The sequence below is a fragment of the Cygnus atratus genome, chromosome Z, assembly GCF_013377495.2.
Source record: "Cygnus atratus isolate AKBS03 ecotype Queensland, Australia chromosome Z, CAtr_DNAZoo_HiC_assembly, whole genome shotgun sequence".
In the NCBI taxonomy this organism is placed as follows: Eukaryota; Metazoa; Chordata; class Aves; order Anseriformes; family Anatidae; genus Cygnus; species Cygnus atratus.
Window position 1 is genome coordinate 36144927 of NC_066396.1, and position 19837 is coordinate 36164763.

Genomic DNA, 19837 nt, shown 5'->3' on the forward strand with positions numbered 1-19837 from the left:
GAGCAGCAAGAGTTATTTACTGTAAGGAACCATATATTGCTTGAAGTATGTCAGAAAGTTACTCCAGCAACCAAAACTGCCATTTGTAGAGTTGTTGCATATTCCATTTACCCTCTGTTCTTCTTTGACCTCTGAGTTCCTCCTGTATTTTCCTCCATTTGGCTCTGTTATATAAATATTGGCTCTCTGCCACTTTCAGCTATAATGAGCTGCAATATTCACTGATACCAAGAAGCCTAGAGAGTGAATGCAGGCCACTTCTGTCATCTCCCAGAACACTCTCATTGAGCCTTTGATCTGCATGCATGTGTTGGCTGCATAGGCTTCTCTTTTAATGGATTACCTTCACTTGCAAGGAAGATGTTTTTTGAAGAAAAGATCCTTACTCTTGTGCACAGCAACCCCATGAATCTTACCCTGCCTGTTGCACAGAGCAGTTCTGCTCCCTTGTCACATTAGAAATACTGAAAGTCAGGCTGTAAAATTTTGTCGGACTAGCACTGGACAACAACTAAGTATGTCTTATTTCTCTGTTGCTACTCTTAATTAAAAATAACTTTTCCTTTTAAGTTTTATTTCTTAGTAAAGTGTCAACTTTTTCAAATATTAGTTACATCTCACTTTTCCTCTGGGATATATGCATACTTTTTGTGTATTTCTAATGTTATCTCTAATCTCTAACACAGACTGAGTCATGGAAGTAGGGAGATTACTTCCTAGAGACACGACTCAATGTTTTACCATCCATTCTTAGCTCTCACACTTCACTTCAAAGGAGTCTGATTTTACAGTGAATAATTTAACAGCTGAATGGAAAATTCATTGTATTTAAATCATTACTTTTTATTCCCCTTTCTTTGAAACTAGTTCGATTATAAAGCCAGGAACTGACCTTGGAGTCCTCATCTTAGTCCTGTAGCCTCACAGGAAACAATGCTTCCCATCCAGGATTAACACTAATTCTCTCTGCTGCCCAAAGTTGAAAATCACATTCTGAATGGTATTTAAGACCTGACACTGAAGATACTTACTCATCCCAAGAAAAATCTGCTAAATAATTCTCATGAAAGCTTTTCTCACTAATAAAATAGGAAGATGTGCCACAAACACAGCTCCAGATCAATAACAGAAAAGAAAGGGAGAAGTATGTGCTCCCATTAGACTTCTTCTCACTATGCGACATCCAATGCAGGATGCACAGGCTGAGGACAGGAGGCAGCCAATATCAATGTAGTATGTGATTTAGTCCATTGCATGTGCGTATGCACAGCTGCCACCCCTCCCTTGTGCACTGAGTAATGTTTCTATGCAGGCAGGTGTCAGATGTTAAGTAAGATGCTTCCAGGCAAACTTCTCTCCACACTGATGAATGTTTATTTTAGAAAAAAAAAAAAAAAAAAAAAAGCTCTTTTGTATCACTTTCATATGGTTTAACCACATAAAAATGACAACAATTTCATTTTTTTAGAACTAGTTTGTGAGGTCTTTGTGTAGAAGGGTATTTACTTCTCCTGTGCAGTATTCAATTTTCTTGGCAGTGCTTAAAGGGATTCTGTCAGGACGAACATTGTGTACCTCTAGAAAATGTCCTTCACTTATAACACCTAACAGCTTAGAATGCTTTGTTTTTGCCATATATACCATGCATACAGGGACTGATCCAAAGCCATTCTCTACATAGGGATGCTTTGGTTCAAGATTATATATATATTTTTAAGTTCTGCCTACATCGTTTACTTTTTCCAGGCTGACTATGGGGGTGCAAGAGTGTTTTGTTCTGAAAGGTAATGGCTCCACAGGGGCAGCTGCTCTGATTCTAGCAGCCTCTCCTGCCATGAGTAGCTGGTTAATAACTGGTGTCATTTTCTGGTCTAGCTAGCTAGCAGAATTATTATGTGGAGTCCAGTTTCTGTAGAAAAGAGAAGGAAGTTTCAAAACTGAGGCAACAGTACATTATTGTCCCTGTTGTTATTTGCAACACACTAATGCCTAGGGGCTCCGGTCTAGCTGGGAGTCCCATTGTGCTAGGCAGTAGATAAAGACAGAGAAAGAGATCATCCCTGCTGCAAAACTACAGACTAAGCAGACGGCATGGATGAAACCCAAGAGAAAAGAAAGTATTGTTACGCCTTTGCAAATCTGAAGTTGGGAAATGTGGGAGAAGAGCATGAAGCCCAGCACTTGAGTGTTCCCATTGTACTCAAAGGGGCTATTCACAAACTCACAGGCTAGCCTGTGTCTCAGCAGTGCTGGTCTCAGTCACCTCTGGAGTCCAGTGAAGAGCCAGGAGAAGGGTTCTGTTCATGCAGTCCCTCGGTTCTTCACCCGAACTGCTTAGCCACAATATAGCATTGCTACTTTTTGTCTTGTCACAAGAAAGAGGGAAAGTTCATTTATAAATAAAATCAGTTGGATAGAACTATTTAGAAGCTCACGCTCATGTTAAGTGTTAGGGGCTTTTTTGTTTTCCCTTTAAACAGCTTGACATTGGGTTCAAGTGTCCAGGCTATGTTCTATTGAATATGTGAGACCTCACAAAACTTGAAACTCCTTGAAGTATAACGTGTTAAAGTTGAATTTATCATTTGCAGGCAAGATTTCTGTTAAGTATGTCGAAAGAATTTTCTTTATAAGAAAATGGCATTATTAGCTATTTTTTAAAAGCACCTCTAATATTTTTAAACTAATGGCAAAGAGTAATTGTGTTGTGGTATAAATAGAGATTTTCAGATCATTGGCCCCTTTTTCGGCAATTTGGAGCTTTGCAATTTTTCTCTTTCTTTAATTTAAAGGATCTGCAAATGCTCACATTTTAAAAGATACTGAGCATGATGAATTGTAGAAAGTGCATGTTTACCTGAAATTAAGCACATGCATAAGCACTGCCCAGAGAAGCCTGACTCACTCAATAAGTATGTTCCAGAAAATTAGTTACTCCTTGACCTATAAAAATTACAATAGTTATTGATAAAATCACTATTTAATAACATATTACAGATTATAATTATAATTCATAATATGAACTGACTGTTATATTTCCTAGCTGGGTGTTATCTTTTCCTAAAATATGACCATTATTAATTCACTTTTGTTATTTTATAGTTACTGGAGTTGCAAGAAATTTAGTGCTCAGGTTGGTCTGGCTTTTCAGGGTCTTCTGTTGAGTTTTAGACCACACGCATAACATTGTGTATAAAAATTAATAAATAAAGGAAAACCACTGCTTTGAGCAATCAAATCAGGTTCACTAGTTCATTCAGGCAAATGTATGTGTCCAAATCACCAATTCTAAAAAAAAAAATTAAAAAAACAAAAATAAATAAAAATTAAAAAATACTGAGGCATCGCAACAGCCTGCAAGAAGCAGGAGATTGTTCATCTGGAAAGTGCCAAGTTTCTATGATCAGTTTAGTGTTTTGAATTTGTGATGATACCTGAAATAATATGAGTTTTAAGACCATCCTCTGCTCACTACACTTTCCTTTTACCTTTTGAATTCTGTTGTTTGTTTTTTTTAATGAAATACAGCAATTGAAATATTTTAAAGACTAGGTTGTGCTTAAATACATAACTGCTATTTAGGCATTTAGGAGATGGAAACAGAAAAGTGATGAAATCATAGACCCAGAGCTAGGACAAGCCAGGGGCTTGGGGGAACAGATATGCTGAAGTTCTGCTGTGAAAAAGGCTAAAAAGCTACTGCTTCTCTGTTGCTACATATTCATATAGGTTTGGGCACTAGTGGTGGAGAAAGAAGGAGGGATCAAAAGAATATTCCAGAACAAACCCATGCAATCTCTTCAATGGGCTTTGGTAAGCAATACAGGAAGTACCAAACCAATGACTTCAGCTGGACTATAAACTAGCAAGAATGCAAATTTTTCCTAAAGTCTACACCATAACAACAACCACAGTCAGCGTACAAAGATGCCAAACCCAATTGTGTGAGCTTTCCTTAGCTTGATCCTGTAACTACTTTATTTACCTTTTTAAGTGTAAGATTATCCTACTTGAATTTTAATTCTGGCATTATCAGTTGCATGAAGGATATCATGCCATTCTTCTCCTTTAAATTTATTTTTTTATTATTTTTTTGCAAGTCATACTAATTGGAAAAGTCAGTTCGGTGTGGCAAAATCATCAAAAATATAAAAAAATAAATAAAAAGACAGAGGAATGTGCACATAAAGACCATATGAAATAAGAAACGGATTATTTGAGCTCACATTTCATAACACTCTACAGTAAGGATAAAACTGTATTACTGCAGCAAGACAGTATTAAAAAAATAAAAAATAAAAAGAATTACTATCTCCAACAGAAGAAAGATAGGTTATAAACTACTTGTAGTAGTACTCTCCTACCTATTTTACAAAGTGGTGCAATCACCTTTAGCTATTATAAAATAATCCTACAGTCCTGTGATTCTATTCAATAAGGTTATCACTGATCTCTCTTTATTTGTGTAGGACTGTGAAATTCTGCCAATCATCTATATCATCTCTGATTTTGGTTACTTGCATATCCCTACTCTACTTTGCATATCCCTACTCTATTCTACATTCTTTGCTTTGTGTCTATGAAAGCCCAAAAAGTCAATGAAAACACAAGGGTAAGAGAGGATTTGACCTCATATTTCCTGAGCACCTCTGAGAACTCTCCTGTTTAGAGCAGCTGGAAGAAATTGTGAATAAAATTATATTATGGGTAGGGCAACAGATGCAACCTGCAACAGAAAATTCAAACATTAGGAAAAAAAAATCCTTTCTCTTTATTGAAATGCAACATTTCTTTCTGGAAGAAGAAATAGTCACCCTCTTCTGCAGAAGCCAAGATCTCCAAAGAGTTTATGTGGCCTGCTGGCCACTGAGATGTGAACTGCCAACAGAAACATTGTGCTCTTATACCAATAACAAACAATGAGTTGCTGGAGGCAACAGCTATTACCATCACTTGAATAAAAGCAACTTTGGCAACTAACCATGTATGAAAATAGATTCTGAAATAAGAAAATGCCTTCTTTTCAGCACCTACTCAAACATCTCAGTTTAGATCGTGCCAAAAACTGAAGGGTAGCTGATATCCATATTAATTCTGACTGACAATTTTATGGGAAAATCTGGGAAGACCTATCCCCCAAGATCATTCATATGGAGAACATACTCCAGATTAGTTTAGCTGGCTGCCAGATGTCACTGCTAAATAGCTCCCGGTATCAGACTTAAGTGGCCTTCAGTGTATTACAGACTGGAAAGTGGCCATAGCAACTTCTTCCTCACTATGCAGGGTGTATTAATTTTTAGAAAGGGTTAAACACATTTTCCTGGTTGTTAATGGCAAAATGCAGAATAGAGCTGTAGCATTTAGGGAAGAGGAGGTGGATTTCACTACCAATGCTGTTGTCTAAAAGCAAACTAGAGTGTCATTAATATTGCATACAGTGATGCTCAGGGCAAATCCTGTCCTACTATAAAATCAGACAAAGTAATCAGCAGATGGGGCACAGAAGGGGAGCAGAGTTTTGGCCTTTGCATTATCATCTACTGAGGAAAATATATTTCTTACCTACAATCTTTTAAATTTGTTTATGGATATTATTGAGAGAGAGGGAACAAATACACAGCACAACTTCATAAAATAAAAAGAGAAGTTAGAATAGTTCTGTGAGAGTAGGATGATTTTTTTTTCCATAAAATGTTTACTAACGTGGTGCATTTTAAACATGCTGAGCTGTTTCCATTGACTGCTAATCCTAAACTATCAGAGTTTTTCCCCATAGCTCCTTCATAAATTCTGCTTCTTGTTGCTGACATGTTTCATAACTTTCCTTCATTGTCTGCCTCGGTCCTGTTGGAGCCAGAGGGTGTCTTTCATCATAATCACTCCTTTTAGTTTCTGCCTGGCTTTGCTTTCTCCAAGGGCAGGTTGTCTGAGCTTTCCTTGTCCTGAATGTTTAATTTACTCCCCTGACAATCAGTTTCAGTAACATCATGCAGGCAAGAAAGCTATTCTTCAGGATTAGAAAAAGTGTCAGTATCTGGCTTTTGTACTTTCATTTTGGATGTAGGAGTATGCTCTTGTCAGTCTAGTGTTTTGTCTGAAGTGGATGGGAAGACTATTCTCTTATATTCTCACTCTGAATACAGTACTTCTTTGTATATGTGTTTCGGTATATCACTGAATTGCCTTCTAGTAGAGTACAAGAGTGAGACTTGACATTTTAAGCAATTTTCTGTGTATTGCTGACAGAATTAGAGGGTGTTTTCAGTACGACAAACACCAGAAATCTGGTTTTCATGTGATAAACACTGAAATTGAGCCATGAAAAATCCTGTTGATTCAGAATTTACACAGCTAGCACAGAGAAAGGTTGGGTCAGTAGTAGTTGTTTACCCAGACAGTAAAGAGGGTCTTTCTGCTCTCCTGTTACATCTTTCAAGGCCATAGCACTCCCTACTCAACAACAAGGAAAAGCCTGCCAGGAACCCCAGGAACTCCCCTGGATCTTCCGGAAGAAATTCCTACTCAGGAATTCATTGATGTATTCCTCTGATGAATATTGTTACTAGCTTTTTTTCTTTTGGTTAAAGACAGAAAAGAACCAGCTAATGAAGTCCATTCAGTCTTGAAATACATTATCTAGGCTCCTGCCCATCAAAAACTTTTAATGTAGAACACAAAACTTGTTCTTATGATATTGCAGGAGTCCAAGGGACCTGAAGCCCAAGAGCTTCTAACAAGAACCAAAAATGCAGATGAACAGTTAATACTCTTCTTAACCTCATCCTGCAGCTAGAAGAAGGGTCACTTTGGTCAGAAAAGGAGAAATCCCTTTCATTTACTGCTTCTTCACTCCGTCATTTTGAAAAGAGAAGGTTTAAGGTTACTTCATATTGTGCTTAAGGTTTTCTCTCCTGACCCCTTCACAGATGGGAGATTGGGAAATGGAGCACCTGCAGTCTTACCTGTGGGGTTGGATTGCAGACACGAGATGTCTTCTGTTCTCACCTATTATCAAGAGAAACTAATGAGACCGTGATCTTGGCAGATGAATTGTGCCATAAACCTAAGCCATCTCTCGTGCAAGCCTGTAATCGCTTTGACTGCCCACCCTCCTGGTATCCTACAGAATGGCAAGAGGTAAGAATGTATGAGTCAATCTCATTTTATGATTATTAAAATAGTCATTACGTGCATGATCAGTGGATTGTTTTGAGTTAGCTTATTAACAGGATTCATTAATCCTTCTAATGAGCTATTAAAATATGAAAAAGTGTGGCTTTTTGCTCCTTAGTGAAAATGAATCAGGATTTTCATAGGCAAATAATGGCCTTTGCTATTTCTAATGCAAGATTACTGAAAACTTTTGATGGCTGATCATAGGTTCCAAACAAAAAGATCTGTAATGTGATTGTCAGCTGGAGTCAGTGGATTCTAGTTAGCTGTGAATTTCTAGGTTTCTAGGAATACAAAGCTACAACAATCAGGGAGGAGAGGATCTCTGGAGCATGATGGGTATTCCTTCTATTCTCAAATAAGAATTTAGTTTAGGGCAAGAAACACTCCTCATCCTTCAAAGTCACAAATAAGTGTGAGGTACTTCACGAAATGCATGCCTTTTTAGACTAATATTGAAAATTTCAGTCTGCTCAATGGATCAGTACAAGGCTTTCTGTCTTTGGTAGGCTACCTGAAATAAGTTTATGTGCTGCCATCTGGTTGCTAATGAAAATATACAATTCAAAAGACTTAAAGGTGTTTATGTTGGATATGATACTGCAGAAGGAAGAAATTATACTGTTGGGCTGTTGAGAGGAATGGGAAAATTCACTGTACAGTGGAGGTGCAAGCAAAATGTCTATTTAAACCTTCAGTTCTGCTGGGTGTAAGGATTCATTCCATGTTATCAAAAAGCCATGAGCAGTTGGCACTGTGCTTACATATAACTCCCAGTCTCCCTCTATAAAATCTGCCTTTGACTTAACAGCCAAGGAGATGTTAATGTACTTACCTAATGAAGCTGTTAAATCTGTGAAGCCATACTTCATGGGAGACCTCTGGATTTGGGCAGCCTTCCCAGTAACCAAAATTTATGCCAGCCTGATGTTCTGTCAAAACTAGATAACTAGCCTATGGCATTAGTCCTTTGTTTAAAACAATTGAGTTATATTTCATGCTTTAGCATTAATTTGTCTACTGATATTCACATACACATATTTGCTTAGTTGTACTTTTCAATATTGCTAGGCTGTATCCACACATGAATGCTATATTGGTAAATAGCTTTTTACTAACACATAATATAATAAAGTTAGCATATGCTGTAAGATGTGCCTGTGGTAGTTAAAAAGTCTATAATTGGCCATAGTCCTTACAGAAAGTAATTTTCTGCAACTTTATTTGAACAGTCAGAAGAGACATTCATCATATGATACTCAATGTCTTCCTCAACAGTGTAATCACACACATTTTTGCCTGTCTAAAGTAATGTTTTAGGCATTTTTTATATCTGCACAGAGGCTCTCAATCTTGTTGAAAGATGAAACATCTTGGGGAGGATGGCGCTCAATTAAGTGTAAAGGCTTTAACAAGCATATCGATCAGGAATTAAATAAGACTGTCCAGGTTGCACCTCTTGTGTTAACTGCTGCCTTCTCTGGACTAGGTGGAGACAGAGGATGTGTGCTGCATTTCACTGCTGTGGATTAACTAAGGTCCTCTACACTTCGCAGGAAGGACAGCTGTATATTCAGATCCTCATTATGTGGCCACTGAATAGTTCTTGTGACTCCCTTTTACCAGGAGAAAATGACATAAACAATGCACTTCTCTACATGTAGTCATCTGCCTCTGTTGAGAACAGTATAGTGCAAGAAAAAATAAACTAATCCACTAAAATTGATTTCCATCCTCTCATTTTTTAAAGATGTCTGTCTTCCTTCTTTGCACCACCAACCTGTGTACATAAGAGGTCCACCCTGTAGCAAAGCCAGGCCTGGCAGTTCTGTCTCACACAGGTTTCCTGTGGATGACCTCCATGTGAAAACCTGCATCAACAGGCCAGTGCATTGCGCTTTGTCGTTATTACCACTGGTTGACTCCTGGGATGTGCAAGGGAAGAGACCATCTGGATGGGATGTTGGTAGCTGAGACTTCGTCTGGAGGCGAGCTCCAGCCACACAGCAGGGCTGCCAAGTCAGGGGGTAGCCAGCATGGCTGCACATTGTTTCAGGGGGGAGTACCCAGCAGCCCAAATCCTGCAGGAGGCTTCTGGGAAGACAAACCTACAGACCTTACAGAGGTCTCCACATCAGCCTGAGACCCTGAGAGGTGTTCCCACCTGTGGAGAGACAGAGGGCCATGCAGGAAGGTGCCTGTAAAGCATCGCAGGCAGTGGAGGGTAACATCTGCATCCCACGTGGCACCATTTGAAGCCATTTCTTTGGTCTCATCTATGAAGTTCATCATGCTTTTCCAAGCACTCTCTCAAAATAATTTTAAGCAAAGAAACAAACAAACAAAATTGCAATGCACAGCATTTTCTTTTCTAAGGCTCTTTATGCTTGTTAAGGGAGGATTCTCTGAATTAAATGCCTTTAAAAGACCCAGTGTTCCTGGCAGATAAACACAGGATAATTATCAGTGTTGTAACACTCCAAGCAATTTTTTTAAATAACTCTTTGCAGATTCAAGGCTATTTATTTTTAAACAGTTCTATTCCTTAGCTAAATCCATTAGGATGTTCATCTTGTTTTCAGTAGTGTGTTTCTGGAGGAAGATGGATATAAGCTTTCATTTTTACAAGCCACTATAAATATCAACTCTGCAGACCTCAAATAGGAGACATCCATTAATAAATCTTCGTCCTTCTTTGTTTTATTACAGAGTAAGTGATACTTACCTCTTTCCACAAGTGGAAACTTCTTTCCACAAGTTTGAGAAAGGACCAGCCTCCCTGACTCCCAAACAATGAAATTGGTGTTTTTGCCTGAATCCTGTGCAGTATATGCATGTGCGTGGATGCTCATAAGCATGTGCTGAGGCAGAGAGATGGTTGGCTTTCCCTCTCTGCTTTCAGTGGGGACCATCAGTCCTTTGTGTTAATTATTGTTTGCAGATTTTTGTATGAGCAGAAGAGATCAAAGTGATGACTGCAGTAGAAGAAGCCAAGGCCACAGTACCACCAGCAGTTTAGGACGGCATTTGCCAGCACTTCTACCAGAGGAGTCAATAGATGCTGTGGGGAGCTCTTTCTTGCCCTTATTTGTAGCACCCATTCCCTTGAATCTCCAGAGGTGCTGTGCAGTCACACAATCATCCTGGTTAAAGCTAGCCTGAAGTGTAATTAGGTTTAGCCTAGATTCATTTTGCACTCTGGCTCACTGTGCAAGTGCTCAAATACTTATGCCAGTATATGTGAAAAGCAGAAAAAAAAAAAAGAAAAAAAAAACAATGACAATAACAACAACAAAACAAAACAAAACAAAAAAACAGGAATGAGTAAATGGCAGAATTGGGTGTATGGATTGTCTTTAGTATCAGTCTTGCCCTATGTTTCCTTAAGCTAATTGCTGAGCGAGGCATAATTAGGTAGCAATGTGGGGAGATGCATCTCTTTAAGTCAGTACTCTCACAAAGCCCTAGATCCCCTCTAAAGGGGTGCTGAGGGATATAGGAACTGGCTCTGCTCAGGAGCTGTGGGACGCAGGAATGTCAGGAGACACAGTGCAAACACTTTGCATGCATGGGTGGGTGAGGTGAAACCATGGCACATCTCTCCTGCCTGTGACACAAGCACAATTCTGAGTTGTAACAGAGTTGTGAGACCTTTCTGAACACAGAGACAGCAAGCATATTATTCAGATGGGATGTGTCTAAATAAGATGTGTCTAAATGTGTCTAAAAATAACTCCTCTCAGAATTATTGCTTCATATTGTCTGTAAATCCAAGTGAACTTTGCTGCCATTGGTCTACCCCCTTCCTTCGAATAATGTGGGAGCTGGAAGGTTCCACTGGAGAAAAGTCAACAGAGATCCCAGACCAGTGAAATGGTTCCAGGGGTGAAGGACAGGTGCAGGCACAGCTCCGGTGCAGTAATACAGTATACTAGAAAAGTGTTCCTGCGGACAAGGAGGAATCTTGTTACTGTGTTTGGCTTTCTCTGGCATTTGTCGATAGCATTTGACACTGAGTAGCGAGTTATTTTTCATAAAACAAAGCTGTGTGAGTGACTAAAGGGCAAGAAGCAAGAAAAGATCTGTTTTGTCTTACTCTTTTATCTGGTCATGATGAGAGACTTCCTGGGATTTGTTTGACTGACAGCGGGAACATGCTTTTGTTGTGTTTATACAGTGCCTAACTCATTTTGGCTCTGGTATATGACTGCAGTCCTTAGGCAATCTTGAAATAATACTTTTAATCATATTTTTCTTGATTTACTCTCTCCTCAGGAATGAATTGTTCTCAAATGAAAGGCTGATAAATGTTTTCTTTTGCTGAAAACTAAAGTATTGTTTTACTTGCATAATTTTTTGGAAGCTTTTGAGCTTCATAACATTCTAATTGGGACAAAAACTATTTTTACTCGTTAGAGAGCAAACCAAACAGAACATAAATACATCTTTCTTTACAGTGTTCAAGTCTGCACTTCCATTCTATCTTTCAAGAAAAATGTATATCCTAAAAAATGAGGCTCACATTAAAGTTTATGCATATCTCTCTCTAAGAGAGAAGGGCCTTTCATGTCTCCAAGATTTTATAAATAATTTTCTTTTTAACTGCCTTAGTATATATTTTAATATTTCGTCATGTGGTTTACTACTTCTCAGACATAATTCCTTGTTGCAAACTATAAGCAATTCCTGGTAATTTCAGCATAGCACAACCTCACCCTTCTCCTTTACTAGGCGAAGAGAGAAATGGAATTGAACTGTCTAGACTAAGCAGAAGAATTGGGAGCCACCTATCAGCCACCACAAAAAGATCTCAGAAATAGGGCAGAGACACCAAGCTTCCCAAAAAAATAAATTAAAAAAAAAATTAAAAACATTGCAGGAGACTGCATCTGCTTGTTCAAAATTTCCTGCCCTGCATGGGTAGAAAATAGATACAGAGGGGAATATTTACATTAAAGAGAGAGGGGAGGTGGGCTGTCTGGATATTAATCAGCCAGTTTTAGTTTGACTCAAATAAACCTTCCTCCTTACCTTTTGGAAAGGGCACACACTGCTGTCATGACAGCCATAAATACTGAAGGTTATTTAATGGGTTATTATACTAACCTTATAAACCAATTGTTGAGGCCAACAGCAGATTGCAGCTGTTATAGAGCTTTCACATGAGTTAAAAATCAGTGGAATGCCATACTGCAAGAAGTCTTGAAGGACAGGAATTCAAGACTGAACAGTTAAGTTTTGAAATGCAGTAGGAGTAGACCTCATTCAGCTCAGAAAAGAGAAATATGAAAATTACAAAAGGAAGAAAAGGCAAAGCAATCAACTGGAGAAATTCTTATTTACCACACTCAAATTTCCACCATTTTTCTCACTAATACAAACTCTTATTTAATAAGCTGAATTTGGATAAATATTTACATCATAGCTACTGTTATCTAATATGCATAATACTATCCTGTAAATGAAGATCTTGAATCAGTTTCTGCTGGTGAAGACTTTTCCATACTGTCTGACACTGCCAGTAGCAGAAAGCTCAGGCAGACACTTAAAGCCTAAATCCTCCAAATCATGTGCAAGTGCCTCATTTTCCAGTTGTGGGGTATAGGAAAGGACAGCTTTTCAACCTCCGTACTGTAATTCTAAGTTGTTGCTTCCTTGTCTTTTGTATAAATTTCTGAAAACAAAATGTTTCAGAAGTGCTGAAGCAAGTTTGGTGGCTTTTTTATTATTATTATTATCAAAATATGTTGCTTCTACTTCCCAAAATATTTTTGACATTTTTTAAAGTCTGCTGTGACATCTCTTTTTTTTTTTTTTGTTATATTTTCTTCTTGGCTGAAACTAGACATTGATTTCTACCCAAATTCACAAGTAATTTTTGCCGTCATTTGCCATGGTGGAAGTGTGATGCAAGTTGACTGACTCTCATCTCCCACAGTGTTCACAGACATGTGGAGGTGGTGTCCAGAAGCGAGATATGCTTTGCAAGCAGCGCCTGGCAGATGGAAGCTTGTTAGAGCTGACAGAAACTTTCTGCTCCATGCCAAAGCCAGTTACCCAACAAGTCTGCAAAAATGAGGACTGTCCCAATGAGTGGCTTCTCTCTGACTGGTCACAGGTATGCTCTTTGTATGCATAAGTATTGATTGTGCTGTTCTGGGTGACAAAGTTTCTCAGTCACTTGAGATGAAGGAGCCAAATGTGCTCAGACTGCACAAAGCCTACTATGCTCAATTTTGTCCTATTTATCTGTCCTTATCATCCTGGTAGGGGATGTGACCACTAGCTCAATGTGTGTCTCTGGAGATTGCCTCTACAAATGTGGTTTGCCATCCAGCCAAAGCATTAAGACCTTCCCTCTGGCATAAACACAACCCATGCTCAAAACAATAAACTCCTGCCTCTGTCCATGCACAGCCTTTGCTTCTGTTCATGCAAGGCATCCATGAGGAGTAATATTCGCTCCCTCAGGCTCAATGCTTTTTCTTCCCAAAGACTCGCATTGTGAAGGCAGTTCAGTTGTCAAGAGTCTTTTCCTGCTGGGGGCCACTCCAGCCTTCCCTATGATGCAGAGAAGAGAAGGGAGGAATTACCCCAGTCTGCTGTAGGCATATCGTTACAGATGCCAGGCCTCTCTCACTCTAGGACACTGCTTTTGCAATGTTAGCTAGTTACTTCCTTCCTTCAATTTAAGAATGGCAAAACAAACTCATTCTGCTGAAGTCTCTAGCATTCCCCAGGCTCCCTTTCCAGTCCCACACGGCTTAAGAAAAAATTTCTTTACGTTTACGACAGCACTAATGAAAATACAATTTAATCATTTGATGCCAGTAAAAAGAAAACCATTCCCCTTCTTGCAATCTCTACCTCTGCTCTCCTGGTTCTCCTTCATGAAAGCAGGTAGAAAGTACCTTAATTGTAAACGAAACAGTGGTCACCTCATAGAGCTGTCTTACCTGCAGCCTTCTTGTGGTGATCCGTCCACATTTCACTCAAATAAATGGTTGTTCTCATTAAGTCTGCTGGCAGGAGACATCTCCATTCTGGCAGTGAAGGCGGCAATTCTATTCCTAATCTCTCTTCCTTCACAAGAAGTTGCTACATGGTTTATATTGACATACATACTACTCATATTTCTGCATTTTGGCACTTTTTAAAATCAAATCTGACTTCACTCTTCCCTCTTCATCTCACTTGAAGGCTGCCTTTTTGCCCTTTTCACCCTCAGTTTGTTTTCTCCCCCTCACGCCACCTCCAACCAACATGTGTGTTGCACTGTAGACATGGGATCTACTGCAATGTGTGCATCTCTGTGCTGGTAAGCCTTACAATGATCAGCCTGCTTTCCAGCTCTTTTGCAGGCCACCACTGGTGTCCCAGTGCAATGGACCACATTCTCAATTACTGTGATTCTGTTTACATAAGTATGAAATAAAATATGCCTGCTTACTTCCCCCGAACAATATGCACCTGTGCATTGAGCACTGCAGTTTGGTATTAACGGGTTTGTACTCTTTTGCGTAGCCCATATCTGTTAACTACCAGAATTAAATAACTCAGTATCTGAAACATCCGTTTATAATTTCTGCTAGATCTGCAAGAGTGGCGCTCAGAGATTAAGCATAGGTCAAAGTGATTTTAGCAGAACGGAATTTCATCTGCGAGGTGCAACTCAACATGGTCTGCTCTTGGCTATGACCAGGAATTTTTCAACCCAACAGACACAAATAAATAGAAACAACATGCAAAGACAAGCTATGCAGTATAGCAGAGTACTGTTAAAAGAAGGGATATCACTGGATAGAAAAAAGGGGGGACAGTAAGATTCAAAACTGCAAAGGATAGAAATACTTGTTATTTCATCTCCCTACTGTGCCTGCATCATCTGTAGCTGAATGGCCAAGTGCTGTTCTGATTTCTTCCCCTGTAATATATTGAAAGTTGTAACTGACCCATATGGTGGTATGAGTATGCAAAGTGGGGTTGGAGGTAAGGGTGAGGGTGGTGGACAAGGAGCACTCCTTTACTTTTAATAAATTTTGTTCCTAATGTTTCTCATTCTGTTCCTAGTGTTCAGTGAGTTGTGGAGAGGGAACCCAGAGTCGAAACGCTATTTGCAGAAAGATGCTGAAAACTGGGGGTTCTGTCATCATCAATTCCTCACTGTGCCCACCTTTGCCATTCTCATCCTTGATCAGGCCTTGTGCACTAGCTACCTGTGCAAGTAAGTGAAAAAGACACTTAGGAGTGTCTGGGGGAAGCGGGTTTGAATATCCATCACTAAGAAATTCATGCTGTCACATGCTCCATAACCTTCTCTTGCACTAATGTTGCTCAGTATTGCAGAATGGTGGCGGCTGCTCCTGCTGCTGCTGCTTGTCTCTGAGCAAGCATGCTCTGTTTAGGAATAAGACAAGTCAGTGGATAAAAGCTATAAATCTTACTGTGGAGCTGGTTCTGACCCAGTGTGCCAGAAGAGAGGTACTGGTTTCTGGAAGAAATGGCACAAAATTCTGATCCAAATCTAGATCTAAATTTCACAACTGGAACATAGAGACTTAGAGATACTGGACAGTGCCTGAGCTACAAACAAACACTCTGCTAAGATAGCTACAAAGAAAATGGTTGGTAAGGAATTTTGCGGAAGATCAACTTAAAAAGTATTTTTTTTTTCATTTTGTCACTTGGAACCCTCTGTGACTTGGGATTTGTAAGGAACCATGCAACATAAGTTGGATGTATTTTATGGTGGTATTTCATGCATTTTCTGCTGCCCTTCTCAAAAGCAGTAGTCTCCCTACTTGGCTTGCAGCAAGACAGCTGGATATGTGGAAGATTGAATGGCAGCCTAGCTTTAGCTTAGAGTAGATTATGAACTCTAAAACCTGTTAAATGTTGGGTATGTTGGGGAGAAAATAAGATGTGACATTCAGAACCAAAGCTAAGGCCAAATGTGGCATGGTATTCAGTAATAGTACACTTGTGCTGTTTTGTTTAGTGTTTTGTAACAAAGATATCGGTCATAGAGATCTGGAAACTGGAAGTTTCCACTTTAATAGTATATACCGTGTATTTTTAAGTCTATTCCAGACAGTTTTGTTCTGTTCAATGTTATTCCTTGAGTTGGTATCATTTTCACTCCTCCTTACTGCTGTGATCTGCAAGATCACATTGCATTTCAGGTTTGGGATGGTAAACACTTGTCTTTTTTATGTATTTATTAAGTAATAGTCTTCATTTAAATACTTTAGCAACAAGAACTACCTTTCCATTGGATTTTTCTCCCTCACATAAAGTTTATCTTCCTAGCACTTAGGTTCCTGCATGTACCCTGGACAGGACGATTTTTGCAGTCCTAAAGTGTGCCTTGTTATTCCTTTTACTGTGATTGGTCCAGCTTAATGTTCAGTAACTGGTGGCCAGTTTCTCCCATTATCATCTAATGGGTCAAACGCTGCCAGCACCAAAGTAAACTGCTTGTTGTTTTTTTAATGGTACCACATACTAATAGTATTAATGATATTTCAGGGCACAACAGGCCAGCTCATAAGCAAAGTCCCCATATTGTGGCCGTAAAGAAAGTTTACATCCAGACAAGGAAGCAGAAGAAGCTACACTTTATTGTGGGTGGGTATGCCTACCTGCTACCCAAAACCTCCGTTATTCTCCGATGCCCCACGAGGAGGTTCCGGAAGTCAATGATCACTTGGGAGAAGGATGACAAGAGGCTCATCAGCTCAGCTCACATCACTATTGCACCCTACGGTTACATGAAAATCCATCGTTTGAAGCCTTCGGACACTGGGACATACACCTGCATAGCAGGGCCAGCCCGTGAACATTTTGTAATTAAACTAATAGGAAGCAACAAGAAGCTCATTCCTGGGCAGCCAGCTGTCATTAGGGAGGAAGAGTCCATGAGAAAGGCCAGCCTAAATGAAGCCTTGCGAACACAGGAGAAACATATCAATGGGATTCTCTTCAATGGAAGCAAGGCTGAAAAGCGAGGGCACATTGCTGACCCTAGCAGCTGGTATGATGATATTGTCTCAAGGCTGCTACAGCACAGGGGTTGGCCAGGGGAAAATCTGGAGTCCTGGGAAGCCCAGGAGTCCATGGAGAGAAACATATCCTCAGAGGAAGACCAGAGCCGGGAACATAACCTGCCATTTACTATGGTCACAGAGCAGAAACGCTTAGATGATATCATAAGGAATTTGTCTCAGCAACCTGAGGAGCTTAAAGATATCTACACTGAGCAGCTTGTTGTACAGCTGGCTCATGACGTTTTTAGGAATCACTTGGAGCATCAGGAATCTGTCCTCAAAGCATCAAGGCGAAGAGTTGACTCAACTTCTGTGGAATACCCTTTCCACAGACGTGTTTCTGGATTTACTAGCTCCCTGAGGACATCATCTGCTGAAGCACTTCTTCCCACCTCCATGGACATGACAAACAGCTTGCGCAGACCTCATCAAAAGCCTGCCATCCTCCGAAAGATTTCAGCAGCACAACAGCTTTCTGCTTCAGAGGTTGTCACCCACCTGGGACAGACAGTGGTCCTAGCCAGTGGCACACTGAGCGTGCTGCTTCACTGCGAAGCAGTGGGAAACCCAAAGCCCACCATCAGCTGGGCTAAGAATGGAGAGGAGGTGAAATACAATGATAGGTAAAATAAATTACTTAACTTTTAAGAAAATAGTTAACATTTTGACTCTTCGGTTTCCATGCTTTAAGGCCAGTCAATCGTATGTGCCAAACCACATTTTGCTGTAGTCTGGTTTCATAGCAGAAAGTAGGGCTATCACATGTGAATTGGCAAACAAGGCACTATAACTCTTCAGAAAGGTCTGGATGCTGAATCAGTCTGGTGTGGCAAACAGAAGCTTTACTTTTATTTCAGTAAATGAAAAGAAGAGGTTGTAAAGTACTGAAATAGATAAGTACGTAAGGTAGTCAACAGACCACTCACTCCGTGTCTGGAGCGCTGGGAGCTTCAGCATATTTCCCTATTTGAAGGTGGAGGTTTCTGCTGTGAAGATTGGTTTTGATATACAAAGATTGAGTATATCTTCGGATTTCAAAGTTAATCCATTCAATGGGTAGGACTAGTCTGTGACTCTCTCTTTTATTGTTTTAGACTGGTTCCAAATTTAGAGGGATGTTCATGAAAGGAATTATGTCAATACACACTTTTGTGATTGATCACAGAGATACCAGAGAACAAACCTGAAATTTGGTTTGCTGTCAAGCAGTGCGCAGTGTAGTTCCCTGGGGAAGAGTTCGTCCTTCTGCATGAGAAATGAGCTGCATTTCTCACAGTGCTCCATCAGAGTCTCTCCAATATGGTTATTGTATCAGAATGTGGAGGTAGTGAGGCTTCTGTCTTCCATGTGTGTATCCCTGTGTAAAACTGCCCCTGGGTAAAACTCAGTGGGCATTATAAACACCGTTCCCTGTGTATGTTCGGATAGAGGCTGGAAACCATGTTAAGAACATAAAAAGGACATAGAACTATTAGAGAGTGTCCAAAGGAGGGCAGTGAAGATGATGAAGGGTCTAGAGGGCAAGACATATGAGGAGCAGCGGAGGTCCCTTGGTTTGTCCATCCCAGAGCAGAGCAGGCTGAGGGGAGGCCTCATGGCGGCCTGCAGCTCCCTCACGAGGGGAGCGGACGGGCAGGTGCTGAGCTCTGCTCTCTGGGGACAGCGACAGGACCCGAGGGAACGGCATGGAGCTGGGACAGGGGAGGGTCAGGCTGGGTGTTAGGGAAAGGTTCTGCATCCAGAGGGTGGTCGGGCACTGGGACAGGCTCCCCAGGGAGTGGTCAGAGCACTGAGCCTGCCAGAGTTCAAGAAGCATTTGAACAACGCTTTCAGACACATGGTTTAATTTTTAGGTAGTCCTGTGTGGAGCCATGAGTTGGACTTGATGATCCTTGATCCTTCCAATTCAGGATATCCTATCGTAAAGCTACAATAGGGAAACATCATTTGAATTTGAGGATGGTTACAGATAACCCAGTATTTTAACAAAGTTGTGTCTGTACTAAAGGACATAACATGAACTGGCTACTTTCATTTGAAGATGAATGCTGGTCATTTTAATGGTTATTACTGTGGAACCATACTCAATGGCTAATTGGAGCTATCACAGTCATCTCAACATACTGATGTCTAAGCATTAGTCGTCTAACATGAGTTGGTACATCCTCACTTGTACAAACTCTCTGTGTGGAGCTGTCTGCCCCTAAATGTAGCCTGAGAACTTGAGCAACAAAATACTTCTATCAATGTACCACAAAAATAATGACCTTTTTCCTGTGGATAGCCTTTACGTACAGATCACTCCATTTATATGTGTGCAAGAGTACACAAAAAGATTATTTCAATGCCAGTCATATACTTTACTGTGTTGATAACATACATCTTTTCTCATGTGTGTACTTCAGATTTTATGCTTTGGTCCTGTTCTGTGAGGAAGTGGTATATAAGAATAGGTTGTGGATGAAGCAGTCATGTTAACTGACGTGGTACAACAAAGCAGTCCAAGGATCTGCTAGCAGCTCTTTCTGCACAAGACAGTGACCTCAGTTAAGACATCTGACTGTAGTTAGCAGGTCAGCTTTGGAAATGAGAAGACACAGAGTCAAGGTAAAAAT

At 40.0% G+C, this 19837-nt stretch overlaps 3 protein-coding genes across 4 annotated transcripts in view; 2 read left to right on the plus strand and 1 right to left on the minus strand.

The window, feature by feature from the left end:
* LOC118253760 (ADAMTS-like protein 1) overlaps positions 1 to 8894 on the plus strand; it is a 419478-nt gene extending 410584 nt beyond the window's left edge. Inside the window, exons 17-18 of one of the 2 annotated variants that reach the window (XM_050716258.1) lie at positions 6930 to 7140; positions 8666 to 8894. In XM_050716258.1, the coding sequence (XP_050572215.1) occupies positions 6930 to 7140; positions 8666 to 8713 (259 nt within the window). In that variant the 3' untranslated portion in view covers positions 8714 to 8894. The remainder of the gene's footprint in view (positions 1 to 6929; positions 7141 to 8665) is intronic. The other variant, XM_050716257.1, reaches the window with a different exon arrangement.
* The window catches only part of HAUS6 (HAUS augmin like complex subunit 6), a 223635-nt gene that overhangs the window by 91700 nt on the left and 112098 nt on the right, over positions 1 to 19837 (minus strand). The gene's annotated exons all lie outside the window — the stretch shown is intronic.
* The window catches only part of LOC126913638 (ADAMTS-like protein 1), a 51041-nt gene continuing 48903 nt past the window's right edge, over positions 17700 to 19837 (plus strand). Inside the window, exon 1 of the mRNA XM_050716259.1 lies at positions 17700 to 17845. Within this exon, the coding sequence (XP_050572216.1) occupies positions 17839 to 17845 (7 nt within the window). The 5' untranslated portion in view covers positions 17700 to 17838. The remainder of the gene's footprint in view (positions 17846 to 19837) is intronic.